The sequence below is a fragment of the Geotrypetes seraphini genome, chromosome 2 (assembly GCF_902459505.1).
Source record: "Geotrypetes seraphini chromosome 2, aGeoSer1.1, whole genome shotgun sequence".
Classification (NCBI taxonomy): domain Eukaryota; kingdom Metazoa; phylum Chordata; class Amphibia; order Gymnophiona; family Dermophiidae; genus Geotrypetes; species Geotrypetes seraphini.
This window is the reverse complement of record NC_047085.1, coordinates 443,351,335-443,370,611: the sequence shown is the minus strand read 5'-3', so window position 1 is coordinate 443,370,611 and position 19,277 is coordinate 443,351,335. Positions and strand designations below refer to the sequence as shown.

General features: G+C 43.5%; 1 protein-coding gene across 1 annotated transcript in view; it reads left to right on the top strand.

Moving 5' to 3' along the window:
* PTCHD3 (patched domain containing 3) overlaps positions 1 to 19,277 on the top strand; it is a 34,199-nt gene that overhangs the window by 13,368 nt on the left and 1,554 nt on the right. The window contains exons 5-6 of the mRNA XM_033932891.1: positions 4,090 to 5,073; positions 18,278 to 18,433. Coding sequence (XP_033788782.1) covers positions 4,090 to 5,073; positions 18,278 to 18,433 — 1,140 coding nt within the window. The remainder of the gene's footprint in view (positions 1 to 4,089; positions 5,074 to 18,277; positions 18,434 to 19,277) is intronic.

Genomic DNA, 19,277 nt, shown 5'->3' with positions numbered 1-19,277 from the left:
TAACTCTCGCCCAGCCCCTAGCCTCCTGCTCTCCTCTGTCTCCCTCCTCTGCTCGTTTTTGCTTCTAAAACTGCTTTTCTCCCTTGCTGCTTCTACTCCTCTTGCCTGATGCTGTGCACCACGTTCGTCGTTGGCTCCGCCCCCTTTTATGGGGGGTTCGGGTGCTGACTCCTCTGACGCGGTGGGGGTGGGCGGAGCTAACTCTCACCCAGCCCCTAGCCTCCTGCTCTCCTCTGTCTCCCTCCTCTGCTCGTTTTTGCTTCTAAAACTGCTTTTCTCCCTTGCTGCTTCTACTCCTCTTGCCTGATGCTGTGCACCACGTTCGTCGTTGGCTCCGCCCCCTTTTATGGGGGGTTCGGGTGCTGACTCCTCTGACACGGTGGGGGTGGGCGGAGCTAACTCTCGCCCAGCCCCTAGCCTCCTGCTCTCCTCTGTCTCCCTCCTCTGCTCGTTTTTGCTTCTAAAACTGCTTTTCTCCCTTGCTGCTTCTACTCCTCTTGCCTGATGCTGTGCACCACGTTCGTCGTTGGCTCCGCCCCCTTTTATGGGGGGTTCGGGTGCTGACTCCTCTGACGCGGTGGGGGTGGGCGGAGCTAACTCTCGCCCAGCCCCTAGCCTCCTGCTCTCCTCTGTCTCCCTCCTCTGCTCGTTTTTGCTTCTAAAACTGCTTTTCTCCCTTGCTGCTTCTACTCCTCTTGCCTGATGCTGTGCACCACCTCTACTCCTCTTGCCTGATGCTATGGTAGAAACCTCTATTGCTGCTTAGTAAAAGACGGCCTCTTAGCCCTTTACACACCTTTGAAACCTCTGAGGTCCTCACAAGAAATCTGTACCCTCATCAAAAGAAATTGTAAGATGTGATACCCACCAGTGAACTTTCTCAGGAGTAGCCCCCGTGCTCTAGAATTTACTACCAGAGGAGCTTCTTCTAACTTGAGACTACTTCTACTTCTGGAGGCACATGAATGCCTGGCTCTTCTTTAATATATAGGGTGATTGACTATATACTCATTCTGCACCAGGACTAGCTTGCCACATACATTGTAACTTAGATCAGTTCCTTATATCTCGGACAAACAACTTGCTTTGAGTTTAGCCCCCCCCCCCCCCTCCAATCTGTCTATCTCAATGGACTCTGTTCCACCTAACTTGTTCCCATCTAATTGAAAAAGTGGTGATGTAATATAATTACATTATCAATTTAATTATTACAATTAAATGTATGAGATGTTATAATCACGGTCAGATATTTCAATAGGTTTCCCCTTCAATTCACACCACAACAGAGGTTAAACATTTAAATATTTGAATTTATTTGTTGCAACTAAAAAAACAATAACAATTGAGGTTGAAAGAAAACTAAATAGGTATATTCAACAATTGTTATCAGATGTTGTTTAAATGAGGTAAATTAAATTTAAATGAATAGCAAAGTTAATTTACTATTCACATGTGATCAAGTTTACATTGATAACACCATTATAGTTAGTGATGATTTTCAAACTTTAAACATGTCATGCCTTTCAACTTCATGCCAACTTTGTTCCAGGAAATCCAGAACCACAGATAAGGAGTTGACTAGGTGACTCTTTTAAAACCAGAGAGCGTTTTTCAGTCCCAAAGTTCAATAAAATACACACAAAAAAATGTGTGCACACAAAAATAAAGTATTTTTTAAAACCCTGTTTTCATTGGTATCGCCACTTTCTTGCACTGGGTACCACTGAGTTGTTATCCCATCACCTGTCTGGAACCAGCAACTCCTCTGAAGATCCAGCTATTTGCTACTATTCTATCTGTAAACAAATAAAAGGAAACAAAACCCTAACCTCCCTGGATGAATGCAGGCTAAAGTCAGTGTCTTCATAGGCTAAGGCTATGTATTTCTAACTACATGTGCAAAAGAACACAATTATTTTATCCCTAAGCTGACCCTCCCAGGAACACCCCACAAAATCTTTTTGATATGAAATCAGCTCACAGAATATCTGAGCAACCTCAGCTTTATCTGAATATCCAAGTATTTTTGATTCAGAAATAATGAAACTCCTCAGTAATTATCTCACAGTCCCATAGAGCCTGCCAGTATATCAGGAATCCTAACTGGAAACAGCTCTGCAGCACAGAACCTCTAAGATGTCAAAGACAAGAGATCATTCTTAAAGTTTTAGACCTTCAATTTTCAGAAGAACATTTAGATTAAAAAAAAAAAGTTTCAGATTCTCCAAACTTCACATAATGGTGTATACTGGTAAAGGGCTCAGCAGTTTAGTAATCAAAAAGGACTGCAGGAATGCACTCCAGTAGAAAAAAGAATAATATTGCCTTAAAAAAAGAATAATATTGGTGTGTTTCAGAATTTTAAGCTGGATTTTTGTGACTCCTGTTGCTAAAAAGAATTAAGTACTGGAAAATAGAGAATTTTAATCCCTTCACTGTGTAAAACCACTGATTCAACTCAGATTGCCTAACATGTATGGGTGTACTTGATTGGTAAGGATGGAGAAATACCCATATCAGTTGAGAGTGCCTTTCAGAGGTATCAATGGGACCTAGGCCATACCAAAAAAACATTCCCCAGACCATAACGTTGCTATCTCCAGCGTGTGTACATCCAACAATAGTTGCTGGGTGTTTGTTCTGAGCAGTTTCATGCCTGACATGCCAACGTCCATCCATTCAATGGAGTTCAAAATGTGACTCATCAGAGAAGACAACCCTCTGCCAGTCAGTGCAAGTCTAACGCTGGTACTTCTGTGAAAATTGCAGCCATTTTTTGAAATGAACCCTAGTGAGCATGGGTGTAGTCACCAGCTGTCTGCTCCAGAGCCCCATTCACAAGGTTCACTACACAGTCATTTTGGACACACATCTGAAAGCTTCCTGGTTTGTTTGGGTGATGAGTTGCTCCACAGTAGTGTGCCAATTGGCACACACCAACCTGCACAGCCAACATTCACCTCTTGCATCGATGGCCCATGCTGCCCCACAGTTACCACTTCGGGTCATTGAAAAAGTTCCATTCATCTACTCATGGTACACTTTAGCCACAGCAGCACATGAACAGTTCACAAACTCCACCATTTCTGAAATGCTGCCGCCCTTGGCCCAGTAGCCAATGATCATACCTTTTTTCAATGTCTGATAAATTGCGCTTTTTCCCTCATAAGAGTCACAGTTGCTATATTGGCAACTTACTGATATCCCATCTAGAGAATGACACGGTGACAAAATCCATCATTGTTCCCGTCCCCGCGGATAACCGCGGGAAATAATCCCATTTCATTTATTAGTGTCTATTTCAACCTCAGTCCTTCTATACCAGCATTCTTCAAAGCAAAGCTTGAGGGTCAGTGGTTGCCATTCATACTCTGATTCTTCCCTTGCTCCTTAAAGAATGAGATGAAGATGGTTTCCCGCGGTTATCCGTGGGAACAAGTACGGTGATGAATTTTGTCACCGTGTCATTCTCTAATCCCATCTTATATACCCACATAATCTATGCATGACACATGCATTTGTTTATTGGCTGTGCATCCCTGACGTCAGAGATAGGCGGTGGTCATAATAATGTGACTCAACCATGTTCAAATATTACCGTAGTTTAGTAAAAGGGCCATGGAGTTTCCCTTTGAAATTCTGGGAATAGTGGAACAAAACAGTGCATGGTAAAAGTACACTGAGGGATGAAACACCTTGCCTACCTTATCCCAAGCTATATCTCACATTGTGAAAGAGCATGCATAGATTTAGCCCCTAAGGGTAGGGTACTTTTCAGTCAGAAAATTTGTAAAGGTTGTAGCTAAGTTACCCAGATAAATTCCTTAGAAATCATCCTCTCCATAAATTAGACCTATTTATGTTTTTCTACAATAGAGAAAAACTTATTCAGTAATTTTAATGCATGTGAAGAATTTAAAAAAGGTGGAATCTATAAAGTAAACTTTAATAACCATTCAAGACCTTCATGCACAGCTAATGGCTTATTTAGTCATCACAAATGTCTTAAATAGTAGTACTTTGTCTTTTTTCTTCTGAATTTATTGTTGATGTATCATGACTAGAAGTGTCTTGTTTTTCATCCTCCAGGAGTTGGTGTTGATGACATGTTCATCATGATCTCCTGCTGGCAACAGACTAAAGTTCACTATAAAGTTAGAGACCGGTTGGCTGATACCTATGCAGAGGCAGCAGTGTCTATAACAATCACCACTCTCACTGACGTTGTAGCATTTTATATAGGGACTATGACTCCTTTTCAGTCAGTGAAATCCTTTTGCATCTACACAGGCACTGCTCTCTTATTTTGCTATTTATACAACATCACCTTCTTTGGGGCTGTTTTGGCTCTAAATGGCGAACGAGAAGAAGACAATAGACACTGGCTGGCTTGCATAACAGTGAAGAAAGATGCTGACCCTGAGCATTCCCCTCTATACAACATGTGCTGTGTGGGAGGAGCTTTTGACAGAAGAACAGGTGCAGAAGAGGAGCATCCAATCGCTACATTCTTCAGCAAGTATTATGGTCCTTTTCTTACAAAGAACTGGACTAAAGTCTTTGTGATGTTGTTGTATGGTGGATACTTGGCTAGCGCTATTTATGGGTGTCTTCAAATACAGGAAGTTATAGACCTTCAAAATCTGGTCAGCAAAAACTCAAATATTAGTCATTTTTATGACATGGAAAAATTATATTTTTCAAAGTATGGACCCAGAGTTATGGTGGTTATCACTAAAAAAACATTCTATTGGGACCCACATATTCAAAATGAAATAGAAAATTGTATGGAGTCACTAGAAAGTATCTCTTATGTAGATAAAAGTCTTTCTCAATCCTGGTTAAGAGTATATAAAACTATTTTCAGAAATATATCGCAAGATATTGATAATGAAGCTAATTTCATTAAACAGTTAGCAAACCTCTTTGTTTTTCATTCAGAGTTTAAGCAGGACATAGTTATTCATAATAAGATAATAGAAGCTTCACGCTTCTTCATCCAGACAGTAAATGTCATAGCTACAATTGATAAGAAAACAATGATAAGTCAGATAAGGGAGATTGCAAAGAACTGTACAATTCCCATGGTGGTTTATCACCCTGCATTTATATATTCTGACCAGTCTGATGTAATAATTGCAAACATGATTCAAAATATCATAGTTGCAACTGGAGTTATGTTGGCTTTCTCCCTGCTATTAATTCCCAATCCACTATGCTCTTTGTGGGTAACATTTGCAATTGCTTCTATCATAGTTGGTGTTTCGGGTTTTATGACTTACTGGGGGATCAATCTAGATTCCATATCCATGATCAGCCTTTTCATCTGTACAGGATTTGCTGTAGACTTTTCAACTCACATTTCCTGTGCATTTGTTTCAAGTGAAAAATCTAGTGTAAATGAAAAAATCATTGATGCTTTGCACCTTCTTGGCTACCCAATTGTGCAAGGTGTCCTCTCGACAATATTAGGAGTTGTTGTACTCTCTGCAACAGGAAGTCATGTCTTCAGAACTTTTTTCAAGGTTTTATTTCTTGTCATATTGTTTGGTGTTCTTCATGGTCTAGTTTTCATTCCAGTCTTTTTATCATTTTGGGGGCTTTGTGGCACATCCTGCAGCAGCACAGTGAAAGGAAGAGCATTTGAAGAAAGAAAGAATAAAAATAGTGAGACACCAAATTCTGGTAATTTAGGATGTTATGAAAAAGAGGATGAAAATACAAAACCTTTTGTTATTACCATTCCGCATAACCAATATGGAAAAGCTGTGTAGTGACTATTTCTTCAACATGGACAAGATTAATTTTATCTTGCTGAAATATGGGTTCTATTTATGGAGTAGTGCCTCACCAATTCATAAAACAGAAAGCTAGCAATTGCATTCCAAAAGTAAAATAAATTAAATTTGTTCATAGTTATGTCAGCCCAGTAGTGCTGTGCACTGCTATGCAGAAGATCCTTTGTTTTAATCCTAAATTGGGACTTCCACTTTCTGGATCAGCTGGGGAGTGGGGATGCTACTATGTACACAACCCCCTAAGGGAAGACAGTTATGGCCATTGCTTAAGTACTTTTAAGTTGTCCGATTCAGGGCCTATGATAAGAGAGTTCCAGAAGGAGCTTTGCTGCATAGCTGTTGACCAACACTGTTATTACAATGACCAGATATGTTGTGGGGGAAATAAAAAAGGAAGGAAAAAAAATCCCTAGTAATTGCAAAGGAATGCTTATGGTGACAGATCCCAGCCCTCATCCCAAAGGAGAAGGAAAATGTGTGGGTCAGAAAAAATATACATAGGAGATCATTTTAGAAACCTTGTGCAGCACCTACATATGCAAATACTGGAATGTATATATGTAGATTGCATGTATGTGTAAATAGTGATTTCAGAATGCCACTGTTCACAAGTGTAGATACCTTGGAATGCATGGATTTAAAGGAAGCGTGGTTTGAGTTGGCTAGAATCTAATATGTGTATTCATTTTATGATAGGAATAGGTGTTAAAAAAATAAAATTCCGCTTCAGCTTCTTCACCTCCTCTGAAGCATGCTCGTTTTGGCCAGGGCTTCATATGAGTGACTGAGTGAGCATTTGTGCTTATCCCCCCCCAAAAAAAACTGTATTGAACATTTAATAATATTAAAAATTGCTATTCAGGGCATTGTTTCCTAATTGGTGGCACATACATTTTAAAAGTATAATTATTGGCAATCATATTTATATACCAGAAATTGTTACATATGTATGTATTTTATCCCAGGACAAGCAGGCAGCATATTCTTGACTGATGGGTGACGGCACCGACGGAGCCCCGGTACGGACAATTTTAGAGTGATTGCACTCTAAGAACTTGGAAAGTTCTAGTAGGCCGCACCGCGCACGCGCGAGTGCCTTCCCGCCCGACAGAGGCGCGCGGTCCCCAGTTTCATAGTTTCTTAGTTTCCGCGGAGCTAAGAAGATGCACTTTCAACGGCTGTTGAAAACTTTTTCCTCATTCGCCTTCCCGCTCGCATAAACCTTTCTGGAAATTATATTTCCTTTTTTTCTTTTTTCTTATTTTCTTCTTAAAAAAAAAAAGAATTTTCTTTTTTCTTCTTTTTTCGGTTTTGCCCCGGCGGGGCCTGCTGCCACCATCGAGGACCTCGGCCTTCGATTTGGCAGAAGCCGTTTTTACGTTCATGCCCCCCCAACCCGGGTTTAAGAAGTGCCAGCGGTGCGCAAGGCCCATTTCTCTCACCGACCCGCACAACTGGTGCTTACAGTGCCTGGGTCCTGACCATCGGGCGTCCACCTGCACCCGCTGTGCCACTCTAAAAAAGAGAACCTTAAAAAACCGACAGATCCAGCAGCGGTTATTGTTTGGTATCGATATGTCAGATTCGGCGGCACCGGCCCCGACATCGGTCCCGATGCAGTCGGCACCTACCTCGTCGACACCGCGCCGGCGTCGCATCCTCCAGGTAAGCAGGCTAAGAAGTCCTTCCCCGCTGGAGCGTCCTCCGGTCTCAGTAGCAGCGAGCCCAGTCCAGCCGACCTCGAGGCGCCCGCGGAAGCGCTCCGCACCGATTGAGGTGAGCCCCTCGACCTCGGGTTCCTCTTCGGAGTGTAGAGCAGCACCGAAGGTACCGCAGAAGAAAAAAGCGGTGCCGGTGCCTTCGCTGGACGAGCGAATTGCCTCCGTCCTGCAGGTGCAGCTCAAGGAGCAATTACAGCAGCTCCTTCCTGCTCTTTTGAAACCGAACCTTTCAGTCCCGGTCTGGTCTGAGCCACCGGTACCGGCAGTGGAGCAACCTCTTTTATCTGCATCCACTCTGTCGGTACCGGTACATTCGGCTTTCGTCGGTATCCATGCCGATCTTAGCGCCGTAACCGAGGTCCTTACACCAGGCTGTGCAAACTTCGGCACCGGCACAACCCATAACATCTCCCGGTACCGTTTCCCAGAGGTCGGGTAAGTCGACACACAAAACTCGACACCTGGAACCCTCCACACCGGAGTCCCGAGACCGCAGCTTCCAAGTAAGGGATCCTGATCTGTGGGGTGACTCCGAAGAGCCTCTTCTCTCTGAGGGGGAGTGTTCATCAGCGGACGAGGATCCTTCTGTTTTAGATCCGTCCTCTAAGCCTGATGCAACCTCTTTCACCTCTTTTCTCAAAGAGATGTGTGACTCTCTCTCTATTCCCTTGGAGGCTGAATCCAAAAAATCCAAGGCATTTCTCGATGCACTGGATTTTGAACAGCCTCCAAGGGAATTTCTAAAATTGCCTCTCCATGATATATTAAGAGAGACTTTTTACAAAAATCTGGAGACGCCTTTGACCATCCCAGGAGCCCCTCGCAAACTGGACTCCTTATATAAGGTCATCTCCATTCCTGGCTTTGACAAACCACAACTCCCTCATGAGTCTCTCTTGGTGGAATCCACTTTAAAGAAATCCACGGGAGCTAGTGTGTACGCCTCGGTCCCTCCTGGCACAGAAGGTAAGGCCATGGATAAGTTTGACAAGAGGTTGTATCAGAATGTGATGCTAGCTAATAGATCAGGGAATTATGCTTTTCATTTTTCTTTCTATCTTAAGCATCTCATTCAGAATTTGTCAGCTTTTGAAAAGTACCTCCCTGACCGCAAAAGATCTGCCTTTCGCCAAACTTCTTCATCACTTTTACAACTTCGTAAATTCATGGTCAGGTCGATCTATGACACCTTTGAGCTGACCTCTCGAGCCACGGCTATGTCGGTGGCCATGCATCGTCTGGCATGGCTCAGGGTTTCAGAACTTGATGTCAATCATCAAGATCGACTGGCTAATGCGCCTTGCCTGGGTGATGAGCTGTTTGGAGAATCCATGGACTCCACTACCCAAAAGCTCTCAGCTCATGAGACTAGGTGGGATACTCTCCTCAAAACAAAAAAGAAGACCCCACCTACTAGGCCTTTCCGGCAGCAATCGGCCTACCAACGCCGATTTGTGGCTCGTCCTTTACCACCGGCCCCTCAACAGCCCCGGCGTCAGCGGCAACAACAGAGGCAAAACCCTAGACCAGCACAACAGCAGCAACAGGTGAAGCCTCCTCCTCCACAAAAGTCCTCCCAACCCTTTTGACTTGGTTCTCCAGGACATAGCCAGTATTCTACCATCTGCCCATCTTCCGCAGCCCATAGGAGGACGCCTTGCTCATTACATAAGCCGTTGGGAAAATATCACCTCGGATCAGTGGGTCCTCAACATCATCCGCCACGGCTACTCTCTCAACTTTCAGACTCTGCCTATCCAAAGTCTGCCAAAAGAGTCTGTTTTGAACACTCCTCAGTCTTCCCTCCTTCTTCAAGAGGTTCAATCCCTCCTCCTTCTGAACGCCATAGAGGAGGTTCCTCTAGATCAGCAGGGACAGGGATTCTACTCTCGTTATTTTCTAGTCCCCAAAAAAACAGGAGATCTCAGACCCATCCTAGATCTTCGCGATCTCAACAAATGCTTGGTCAAAGAGAAAATTCAGAATGCTTTCTCTGGCCACTCTTTACCCTCTTCTCAATCAAGGCGACTGGCTATGCTCCCTCATAGAAACATAGAAATAGACGGCAGATAAGGGCCACGGCCCATCAAGTCTGCCCACTCCAATGACCCTCTCTATCTATCTTTGCGGATAGATCCCACATGTTTGTCCCATTTGGCCTTAAAATCTGGCACGCTTCTGGCCTCAATAACCTGAAGTGGAAGACTATTCCAGCGATCAACCACCCTTTCGGTGAAGAAGAACTTCCTAGTGTCACCATGCAGTTTCCTGCCCCTCGATCTCAAAGAGGCATATACTCACATACCGGTCAATCTGGCCTCCAGACAGTACCTCCGCTTCATGATCCATCATTGTCATTACCAATACAAGGTGCTGCCCTTCGGTCTTGCCTCCTCTCCAAGAGTATTCACCAAATGTCTGATTGTGGTGGCTGCCTTTCTACGCTCTCACCACCTTCAAGTCTTTCCTTACCTAGACGATTGGTTAATCAAGGCCAATTCATCTCAGACAGTACTTCTGGCCACCAACCAAACCATCCTGTTTCTACAACTTCTGGGGTTCGAGATCAATCTACCCAAATCTCATCTCATCCCCACTCAGAGACTTCAATTCATTGGAGTGGTGCTGGACACAATCCTCATGAGAGCATTCCTGTCGTCCAACAGTCTTCAAACTCTTCAGTCTCTATGTCAGCAGGTACTTCCACAACGTTCCATCTCTGCCAAGCAAATGATGATACTCTTAGGTCACATGGCCTCCACAGTTCATGTCACACCCTTCGCACGTCTTCACCTGCGCACTCCTCAATGGACCCTAGCTACCCAGTGGTCCCAAGCGACGGATCCCTGCTCACGACACATATCTGTGACATCGTCTCTTCGTCAGTCTCTGCAATGGTGGTTGATATTCTCAAATCTCTCCAGAGGTCTTCTGTTCCATCTACCTCCTCATCAACTTATCATCACCACCGACGCCTCCCCTTACGCCTGGGGAGCTCATTTGAACGAATTCCAAACTCAAGGTCTTTGGACAGCCCAGGAAATGAAACATCACATCAATTTCCTGGAACTCAGAGTGATGTTTTATGCCCTCAAGGCCTTCCAACATCTTCTCTTTCCTCAACTCCTCCTGCTGTGCACAGACAATCAAGTTGCAATGTACTACATCAACAAGCAAGGTGGGACAGGCTCTCGCCTCTTGTGCCAGGAAGCCCAGAAGATTTGGGCTTGGGCCACAGATCACCAACTCTTCCTGAAAGCGATCTACATTCAGGGAGAACAGAATTCCTTGGCGGACAAACTCAGCAGAATTCTTCAGCCTCACGAGTGGACTCTCGATCCTTTAACTCTACAGTCCATCTTCGCTCAGTGGGGCACTCCTCAGATAGACCTCTTTGCAGCTCCTCACAATCACCAGCTGCCCCTCTTCTGCTCCAGACTCTACTCTCCTCACCGTCTGGCAGCGGATGCATTTCTCCTGGATTGGTCCAATCTGTTCCTGTATGCTTTCCCTCCGCTACCTCTCATGTTGCGAACCTTGTTCAAGCTCAAGAGGGAACAGGCCACCATGATTCTCATCGCTCCATGATGGCCCAGGCAACATTGGTTCTCCCTTCTACTTCAACTCAGTTCCAGGGAGCCTATTCTTCTTCCATTGTTTCCTTCTCTGCTTACACAGCATCAGGAGACCCTTCTGCATCCCAACCTCCAGTCTCTGCACCTGACAGCTTGGTATCTCTCGGGCTAACTTCGAATGATACTCTGTTATCTCAGCCCGTTCGTTATATTCTGGATGCCTCCAGGAAACCTGCAACTCTGCAATGTTACCATCAGAAGTGGACAAGATTTTCTTCCTGATGTCTTCTTCATCATCATAATCCTACGTCCCTTGCAGTGGAGACTTTGTTAGATTACCTTCTTTCTTTGTCTTACTCTGGCCTCAAGTCTACTTCCATTAGAGCCCACCTCAGTGCTATTGCTGCTTTTCATGAGCCAGTTCATGGGAAACTCCTTTCAGCTCATCCCTTGGTTTCCAGATTCTTGCGGGGTCTTTTCAATGTGAAACCACCTCTTAAAGCACCCCTTGTAGTCTGGGATCTCAATGTGGTTCTCTCCGCCTAATGAAGCCTCAGTTTGAACCTTTGGCTACGACTCCTTTCAAGTTTCTCACTTAGAAAGTGGTCTTCCTTATTGCTCTAACCTCTGCCAGGAGGGTCAGTGAGCTACATGCACTAGTTGCGGATCCACCTTTTACAGTCTTTCATCATTACAAGGTGGTTCTGCGTTCACATCCAAAGTTTCTCCCTAAGGTTGTCTCGGAATTCCATCTCAACCAATCCATTGTTCTGCCTGTCTTCTTTCCGAAACCTCACTCTCATTCTGGAGAACAGGCTCTGCATACTTTGGACTGTAAGCGGGCTCTAGCTTACTATTTAGAGCGTACTAAGCCCCACAGATCATCTCCCCAACTTTTTCTGTCCTTTGATCCGAATAAATTGGGACGTCCTGTTTCTAAACGTACGTTGTCAAATTGGCTTGCAGCGTGCATCTCATTTTGTTATGCTCAGTCCGGACTGACACTGGAAGGTTCTGTCACGGCCCATAGAGTTACAGCTATGGTAGCATCTGTGGCTTTCCTCCGTTCCACTCCCCTTGAGGAAATCTGCAAAGCTGCTACTTGGTCCTCAGTTCATACTTTTACATCTCATTATTGTCTGGATGCATTCTCCAGACGGGATGGACACTTCGGCCAATCTGTTTTGCAAAATTTGTTTTCCTAATGGCCAACCTTCCCTCCATCCCTCTTTATGTTAGCTTGGAGGTCACCCATCAGTCAAGAATATGCTGCCTGCTTGTCCTGGGATAAAGCACAGTTACTTACCGTAACAGGTGTTATCCAGGGACAGCAGGCAGATATTCTTGCGTCCCTCCCTCCTCCCCGGGTTGGCTTCTTAGCTGGCTTATCCTAACTGGGGACCGCGCGCCTCTGTCGGGCGGGAAGGCACTCGCGCGTGCGCGGTGCGGCCTACTAGAACTTTCCACGTTCTTAGAGTGCAATCACTCTAAAATTGTCGGTGCCGTCACCCATCAGTCAAGAATATCTGCCTGCTGTCCCTGGATAACACCTGTTACGGTAAGTAACTGTGCTTTCTGTAGCTTCTATGTACTGTTGTAGCAGCTGAGTAATGCTGCTCTTTTCCTGGACTTGTATGTCCCTTTGTATGTACCTATGTATTTTCTGGAATCCTTATGGGTATTTTATTAAAGCCTCTGCATTTATCAGAGCTTTTTGTAAAATATTGGGGGGGGGGAGATGTGAACATCCAAACCTGAACATCCCAATTACTACCACAATACCCTGTGCAAAATGGGGCTTATAGCATCCCCAATTAACACCTTTCCATGGTCTCGTTTCCCTTTATTCAGTTCAGACTAAGCATGAATTTAGATTTTGTTTTATTTTTTGATCAATCCCTTTGGTTAAAAGCATTTGTCAGGTACATTTTCAATACTCAAAGACCTTTTATTTTGTGCAAATCTATTACTGGCTTTTAGAAAACCGCAGTACAGGTTTAAACTGTGGGCCTTCAAGGGAAATGCTCTGCTCATGGGAATTCTATGAGTGTCAGAGCATTTACCTCTACTGCGGCTTTGTAAAAGCCAGCGTATGTTAGGTGTCTTATTCTGATTTTTTTTTATTTCTGAATAAATTAAAGATTGTAAGTTAAAGAAATGGTGCTTTTGTTAACACAAGTAGTAAAATATACTTTGTTATATAATACACAAGATTACTATCGGTCCTTATTTTCTGTTTATTGTTAGAATTTCTCTTTTTGACACAAGCCGCTAGACCAAATGTGTTCATATTATGAGGGGGTGCTGAAAAGTTCTCAGCCCAACCAAGAAGAGAATGACATGGATATGGTTCAATCAATGATCTGAAACAATGGCAAAACATCGAATTTTGTTTCTGCAAATTGGCACTTAATGAAATAAGATAACACTCTTTTCAGCTATAGTGGCAAAATAACGCTCAGAATTTAGGAAGTTGGTTGGTTGGGTTGAGAACTTTTCAGCACCCCCTCGTAACTAATGTCTGAATTGATACGTTACTAATATTCTGCAGATATAATAATCAGTGATGCAACATCCCCCAGGGAAACCTGTCAGAAAAGGGATTCAGGGGATATTAGAACTGAGGGATCATTTTACTAACCCTTGTTAAGCACTTAAGTGTGTGCGTGTGGGGTAGGGGGGAATTCATCAAGGGGCACTATCGTGTTAGAACACGCTAACCGCTAAAGATGCCTGTTATATTCCTGTGGACGTCTTTATCGTTTAGTGTATGCTAATCATTAGCACATGCTAATGCAGTAGTGCCCTTTGATGAATTTCTACCCCCCCCCCTTCTTAAAGTCTGGTTTACCCTGAGTTAGCTTCCAGTGAGAACCATATCAAAGGGGTGTACGATATTTTCACAATTAGCACGCAATAAACTGGAAGAAGTACTTTTTGTGTCAGGGATGGAGAACGAGAAGTAAGGCTTGCCTCAGGTACCACGAGCTTTGTGAAAAGAACACAACGAATCAATAAGTTATAGAAATTTAAATTTAAAGCATGAAGTGAGCATCCTCAGTGTGAGGTTGTAAGCTCACATGTGTTTAGTTCGGTGACTGAACTGAGCATGCACAAGAACAGAGCTAATGCTTCCCAATAAGCCGGCAACATAAAGTACACCAGCTGCACACCGTCACAGGAAACGCTCGTTGTCAGCATAGCTATTGCTAGCATTCAGCATTTTCAGTTGGCATAACTAATGTCAACGAAGGCCTATGGGAAATTATATCAATCTGACTGGCATGTGAATGCAGATAGACCCTGAGTGAAGGCAGACGGTTTCACATAACCCTAAAAGATGGTTTCAAATAGCCCTGATTAAATCAGGATTATCTAAAAGGTGTTAATGTGTTAATGTCTGATTAAGAGGATGCTTAGGACAATGGGTCCAGGTGCACAGATAACTAAAGTTAATCAGAAACTATTGTCAGAGACATACTGGAAATACATATATGACTACAGCCTATTTTTCTCCTGTCTACGAAGGAGGGGGGAGATTTAACTTCTATTGAAGTTCAATAGATTCTGTTTTTTAGAATAAGTTTCCAAACTATAAAAGCCCCCTCGCAGCATTAGCCCCCTCTCTTGGCTCTTGGCACTCTGGTCCTCTCTTGTTTCTCTTAAGCTCTCTCTTTCTCTGTCTATCTCTCTGTCTATCCTTCTCTTTATCTATGGAACCCGAAACTTAGACCATCATCCCATCCCTCTTTCTCTCTCTCTCTCTCTCTGGCTCTCCTTAGACTCTCTGTCTCTTTGCCTCTGAACATTGTAAGGCAGGGAAACTTCTTTGCTCTCTCCTTAATGGTAATGCTTAATTGTAATGCTTATGAATACTACTTTTCTGTAAGCCTATTTCTATAATATATTCTTTATGCAATCATTCTGGCTGTGTTTCTTATTTGAGTCTACTTCCTGGTGAATCTTCAGTGAGGGAACTGAACCTGGGACCTGGCGTGTGTAAGGGCGCCTCTAATATAAACCCACCAACCATACATTGTGGGGGCCTGACTAACAATCCTTACACTCATGTGTGCTGAATTAGTGCAACAACAGTGCCATAAATATTAGTGATAATAATAAAGTGCAATGTTCAATAATTTCACAAAGCTTGCGGTACCCCTGTAAAGCCAAAACTCGCAGACCCAGGGCAATAGGCACATCACAAAATCAATAATGAAGATCCAAATACTTAGCTTGTTGAATAAGTCATGTCCAGAGGAGCTAATATGGTAGCTGGATTGGCCGTAATACTGTTCTTGCAGATCAAAACTGGGTCTAAAAGAGTCCTAAAACAGTTTCAGGGCTGAAGACCCCTTCTTCAGGAACCAGACCACAGCTAGAAGGCCACCACAGGTCATTTTCTCAAGGAAGAACAATCCTAGTCGCTTAAGTCGTTCCTTGTATTCCAAGTTCTCCATACCTTTTATTAGCTTTGTTGCTCGGCTCTGCACCCTCTCCAGCAGTTTTATATCCTTCTTTAGGTATGGAGACCAATGTTGGACGCAGTATTCCAAGTGTGGTCTGACCATTGCTCTATAAAGTGGCATTATTACTTTCTCCGATCTACTCGTGATTTCCTTCTTTATCATGCCTAACATTCTATTTGCTTTCTTCGCCGCCACCGCACATTACGCCGACGGTTTCAGGGTCCTATCAATTAGTACACCCAGGTCCTTTTCCTGATCGGTTTTTCCCAGAGTTGCACCTGACATACTATACTTGTGTTCCTTAGTCTTTCTGCTTAAGTGCATCACTTTGCATTTTTCCACATTAAAGTTCATCTGCCATTTATCTGCCCATTTCTCCAATCGACTCAAGTCGCTCTGGAGTTCCTCACTGTCCTTCTGCGATTTGATTGCCCGGCATAGCTTTGTGTCATCTGCAAACTTGATGATCTAACTGGATGTTCCATCCTCTAGGTCATTGATGAAAATATTAAATAAGATGGACCCAAGTACTGAGCCCTGGGGTAAACCGCTAGTCACCTTCTCCCATTTATGCCCACTCTCTGCCTTCTGTTCTCCAGCCATTTGTCTATCCATTTTAGTATTTCTCCTTCTACACCATGGCCTTGCAGTTTCCTGAGAAGTCTTACATGTGGAACCTTGTCGAACGCTTTCTGAAAATCCAAGTATATAATATCCATCGGTTCTCCATTATCAATTTGTCTGTTCACTGTCTCAAAAAATTGAAGTAGGTTCATCAAATATGACTTCCCTTTCCTGAATCCATGTTGGCTGGCTCTCATCAGGTCGTGTGTGTCTAAGTGCCGGATTATGCTATCCTTGATCAGCACCTCAATCATCTTCCCAGGGATTGACGTGAGACTCACAGGTCTATAGTTGCCTGGAATGAGAGGGCATAGGATGAAGTTAAGAGGTGATAGGCTCAGGAGTAATCTAAGGAAATACCTTTGTACTGAAAGGGTGGTAGATGTGTGGAACAGTCTCTCGGAAGAGGTGGTGGAGCCAAAGACTTTGTCTGAATTCAAGAGGGCATGGGATAGGCATGTGGGACCTCTTAGAGAGAGAAAGAGATAATGGTTACTGCAGATGGGCCGCCTGGATGGGTCATTTGGCCTTTATCTGTCATCATGTTTCTATGTAAACCCCATACCATTTTTTGTTGTTTTTCTCTGAACTACTTCTAGAATTTTTGGTGGGTTTGTTTTTTTTAATATCCTTACCAAGATACAACCTCCAAAACTGAATACAATAAGCCAAGTGGGGCCTTGCCATTGATTTGTATACAGGCATTGTCATCTCCTTTCTTTTGCTGGTTATACCTCCCTCTATGCAGCCTAGTATATTTCCAGCTACAGCCACTGCCTTTGTCACATTGTTTCATTGCCTTGAGATTCTCAGACACTATCACCCAAGGTTTTTCCTGGACTGTATATATCAGATTCTCTCCTCCTATCTTATACATCTCCTTTAGGTTTCTTTAGTCTACTTTATTGGGACCCATGGACTTACCGTAATTCCTCTGATAGCAGAGCCCCATAGCAGTAAGAATTTTCTGCTTTGAGCTAAAAAAAGTCAATGCTTTGGGGATGCCTTTTGGGTTGAGCTACCTTCTTGGTTTCTGGTTCCACCTCCGTTCTTTTTTTCTGAATTTTAGTGCAGCAAAAGAATTATGTAAGAGCAATAATTGGGAGGGAGAATGCTTCTGTGTCACAGGTCATAACCTACCTGAGCCTACACGACCCATCTATTCTTGGGTTACTTTATTCTCTGTGGCAGTGGTAAATTGATTGGGAATTGTAAAGTTCTCAAGCACCTTTAAGTGCAGCCAATTCTTGTTTGGAGTTTGTTCAGCTCCTCTTTCAGAGTTGAGAGTTGATTACAGATAGGGCAAGCTTTAAACCTCCAGATGATCTCCCTTAGGACTAAGGCATGACAAATATTGCATTCAATGAAAGTCATGCTGATTGGTTGGAATGGGTATGAACAGGTACACTATGATAAGGGATACCAGTGAGCAAGATTACCTTATTTTATTTAGGATTATGATTACCTGTAATATTTATTAATGTGTCAAAATAGGAATAACCAGCCCAGGGGTGGATGGGTGAGGGGTAAGGTGGCGAAGGAGTATAAGTATTCACGTGGCCTATGGACTATCTTTACCAATCTAATCCCTAAATTCCAGTTCCAAATAGTGAAAAAAAATTAGTCCCGAGGCCAGGGAACCAGCCATAAAAAAAAACAACCACCACTGGCTCAATATTCAAAGCAATATAACTAGGAGAGGCTCTTAGGTAAATCACTTGTACAAAGTGCATATTCAGCAGCAGTTAACCAGAATGGGCTGCTGAATATTTAAGGTTAGCACCTAAGCCAAAATCAGCTAACTTGTGAGGGGGCAGAGTTGACTCTTAAGTGGTTAAGTGTTAATATTCAGCATTTTACCACATAACATATAGTCCTATGTTATGTGGTTCAACTTATGCAGTTAAGTGCTGAATATTGCACTTAACTGCATAAGTGTTAACAAGATGCATATGCTTGGATATTCAGTGTCCGTGCCTGGACATTATCTGGCACTGAATATCTAGAAATAATGCTGGCAGCAGCCAAAAAAATGTGCTGATCGCTGCTGACTGAATATTTACCTATAAGTTTTTTTTTCTCAACTACAGATCCACCTAATTTTACCCTAAAAATCAGCTGTCAACAGCAGCAAAGAGAGCTATACCAGCTGTATGAAAAAGTTGTGCCACAGCAGCAGTCCCTTGTGTTCCTAGACCACACCTTTGCCTTCCCTGCTGTGGGGTTTGTATTGATGATGGTGCCAAGTAACTTTACAATTGAGGAAAGATGGGAAGGGGAGGAAAATGGCTTATGAAGAGAACAGATGTTAGCCAACCCATTCCTGAAAACTAGAAATGTTTCAATGAAGGCCCATCCCTAGTACTAATGTAGAATTTTATGTATGTTAGGGTTTGGGAAGGAGTGGTAAATGCACCTTGCAATTTATGAGGGGGATGTATTAACTGCTTGCAAAGTTGTAGTTAACCACATTTTGCATTAGCCACCATGTCATTAACACACAGTAGCAACCACTACTTAATGCTAGTCACATGGCTACCTTCCCACTGGTGCAGGGCCAGATTAAAGAGGAAGGTATGGCAGACCAAGAGAAAAGGAAGGGGGAAAGGAAGGAGGCAATGTCAGAGCATGGAGGGGGAGGGAGAGATGGAAGAAAAGGAGAGAGATGCCAGAGAATCAAGGGAAGATGCCAGACCGTGGGGTGGGAAGGAAAGAAAGGAGAAGAGAGAGATGCCAGAGCATAGGGGAGGGGGTGGTGACAGAGAGAGAAAAATGGAGAGGTGGCAGAGCTGAAATCAATCATGTACAAAGGAGAGAAGGGGCATAGGCTAGACAGTTTATGGAAGGAGCATAGAAAGAGGGAAGATGCCATATGGAACGGGGTGAGGGTGGACTGGATGGAAGGGGCAGAGAGAGAAGGCAGACAGTGTATGAAAGGAGCTGATGCTGCATGGAAGACAGAGAGAGGACAAATGCTGGCTAGAAAGAAGAGAGTGAAGACAAGATGATTAAAGCAGAAATGACAAAAGGTAGAAAAAATATTTTTTTGTTGCTTTAGAATAAAATAGTATTGTAGTTGTATTGATAAAT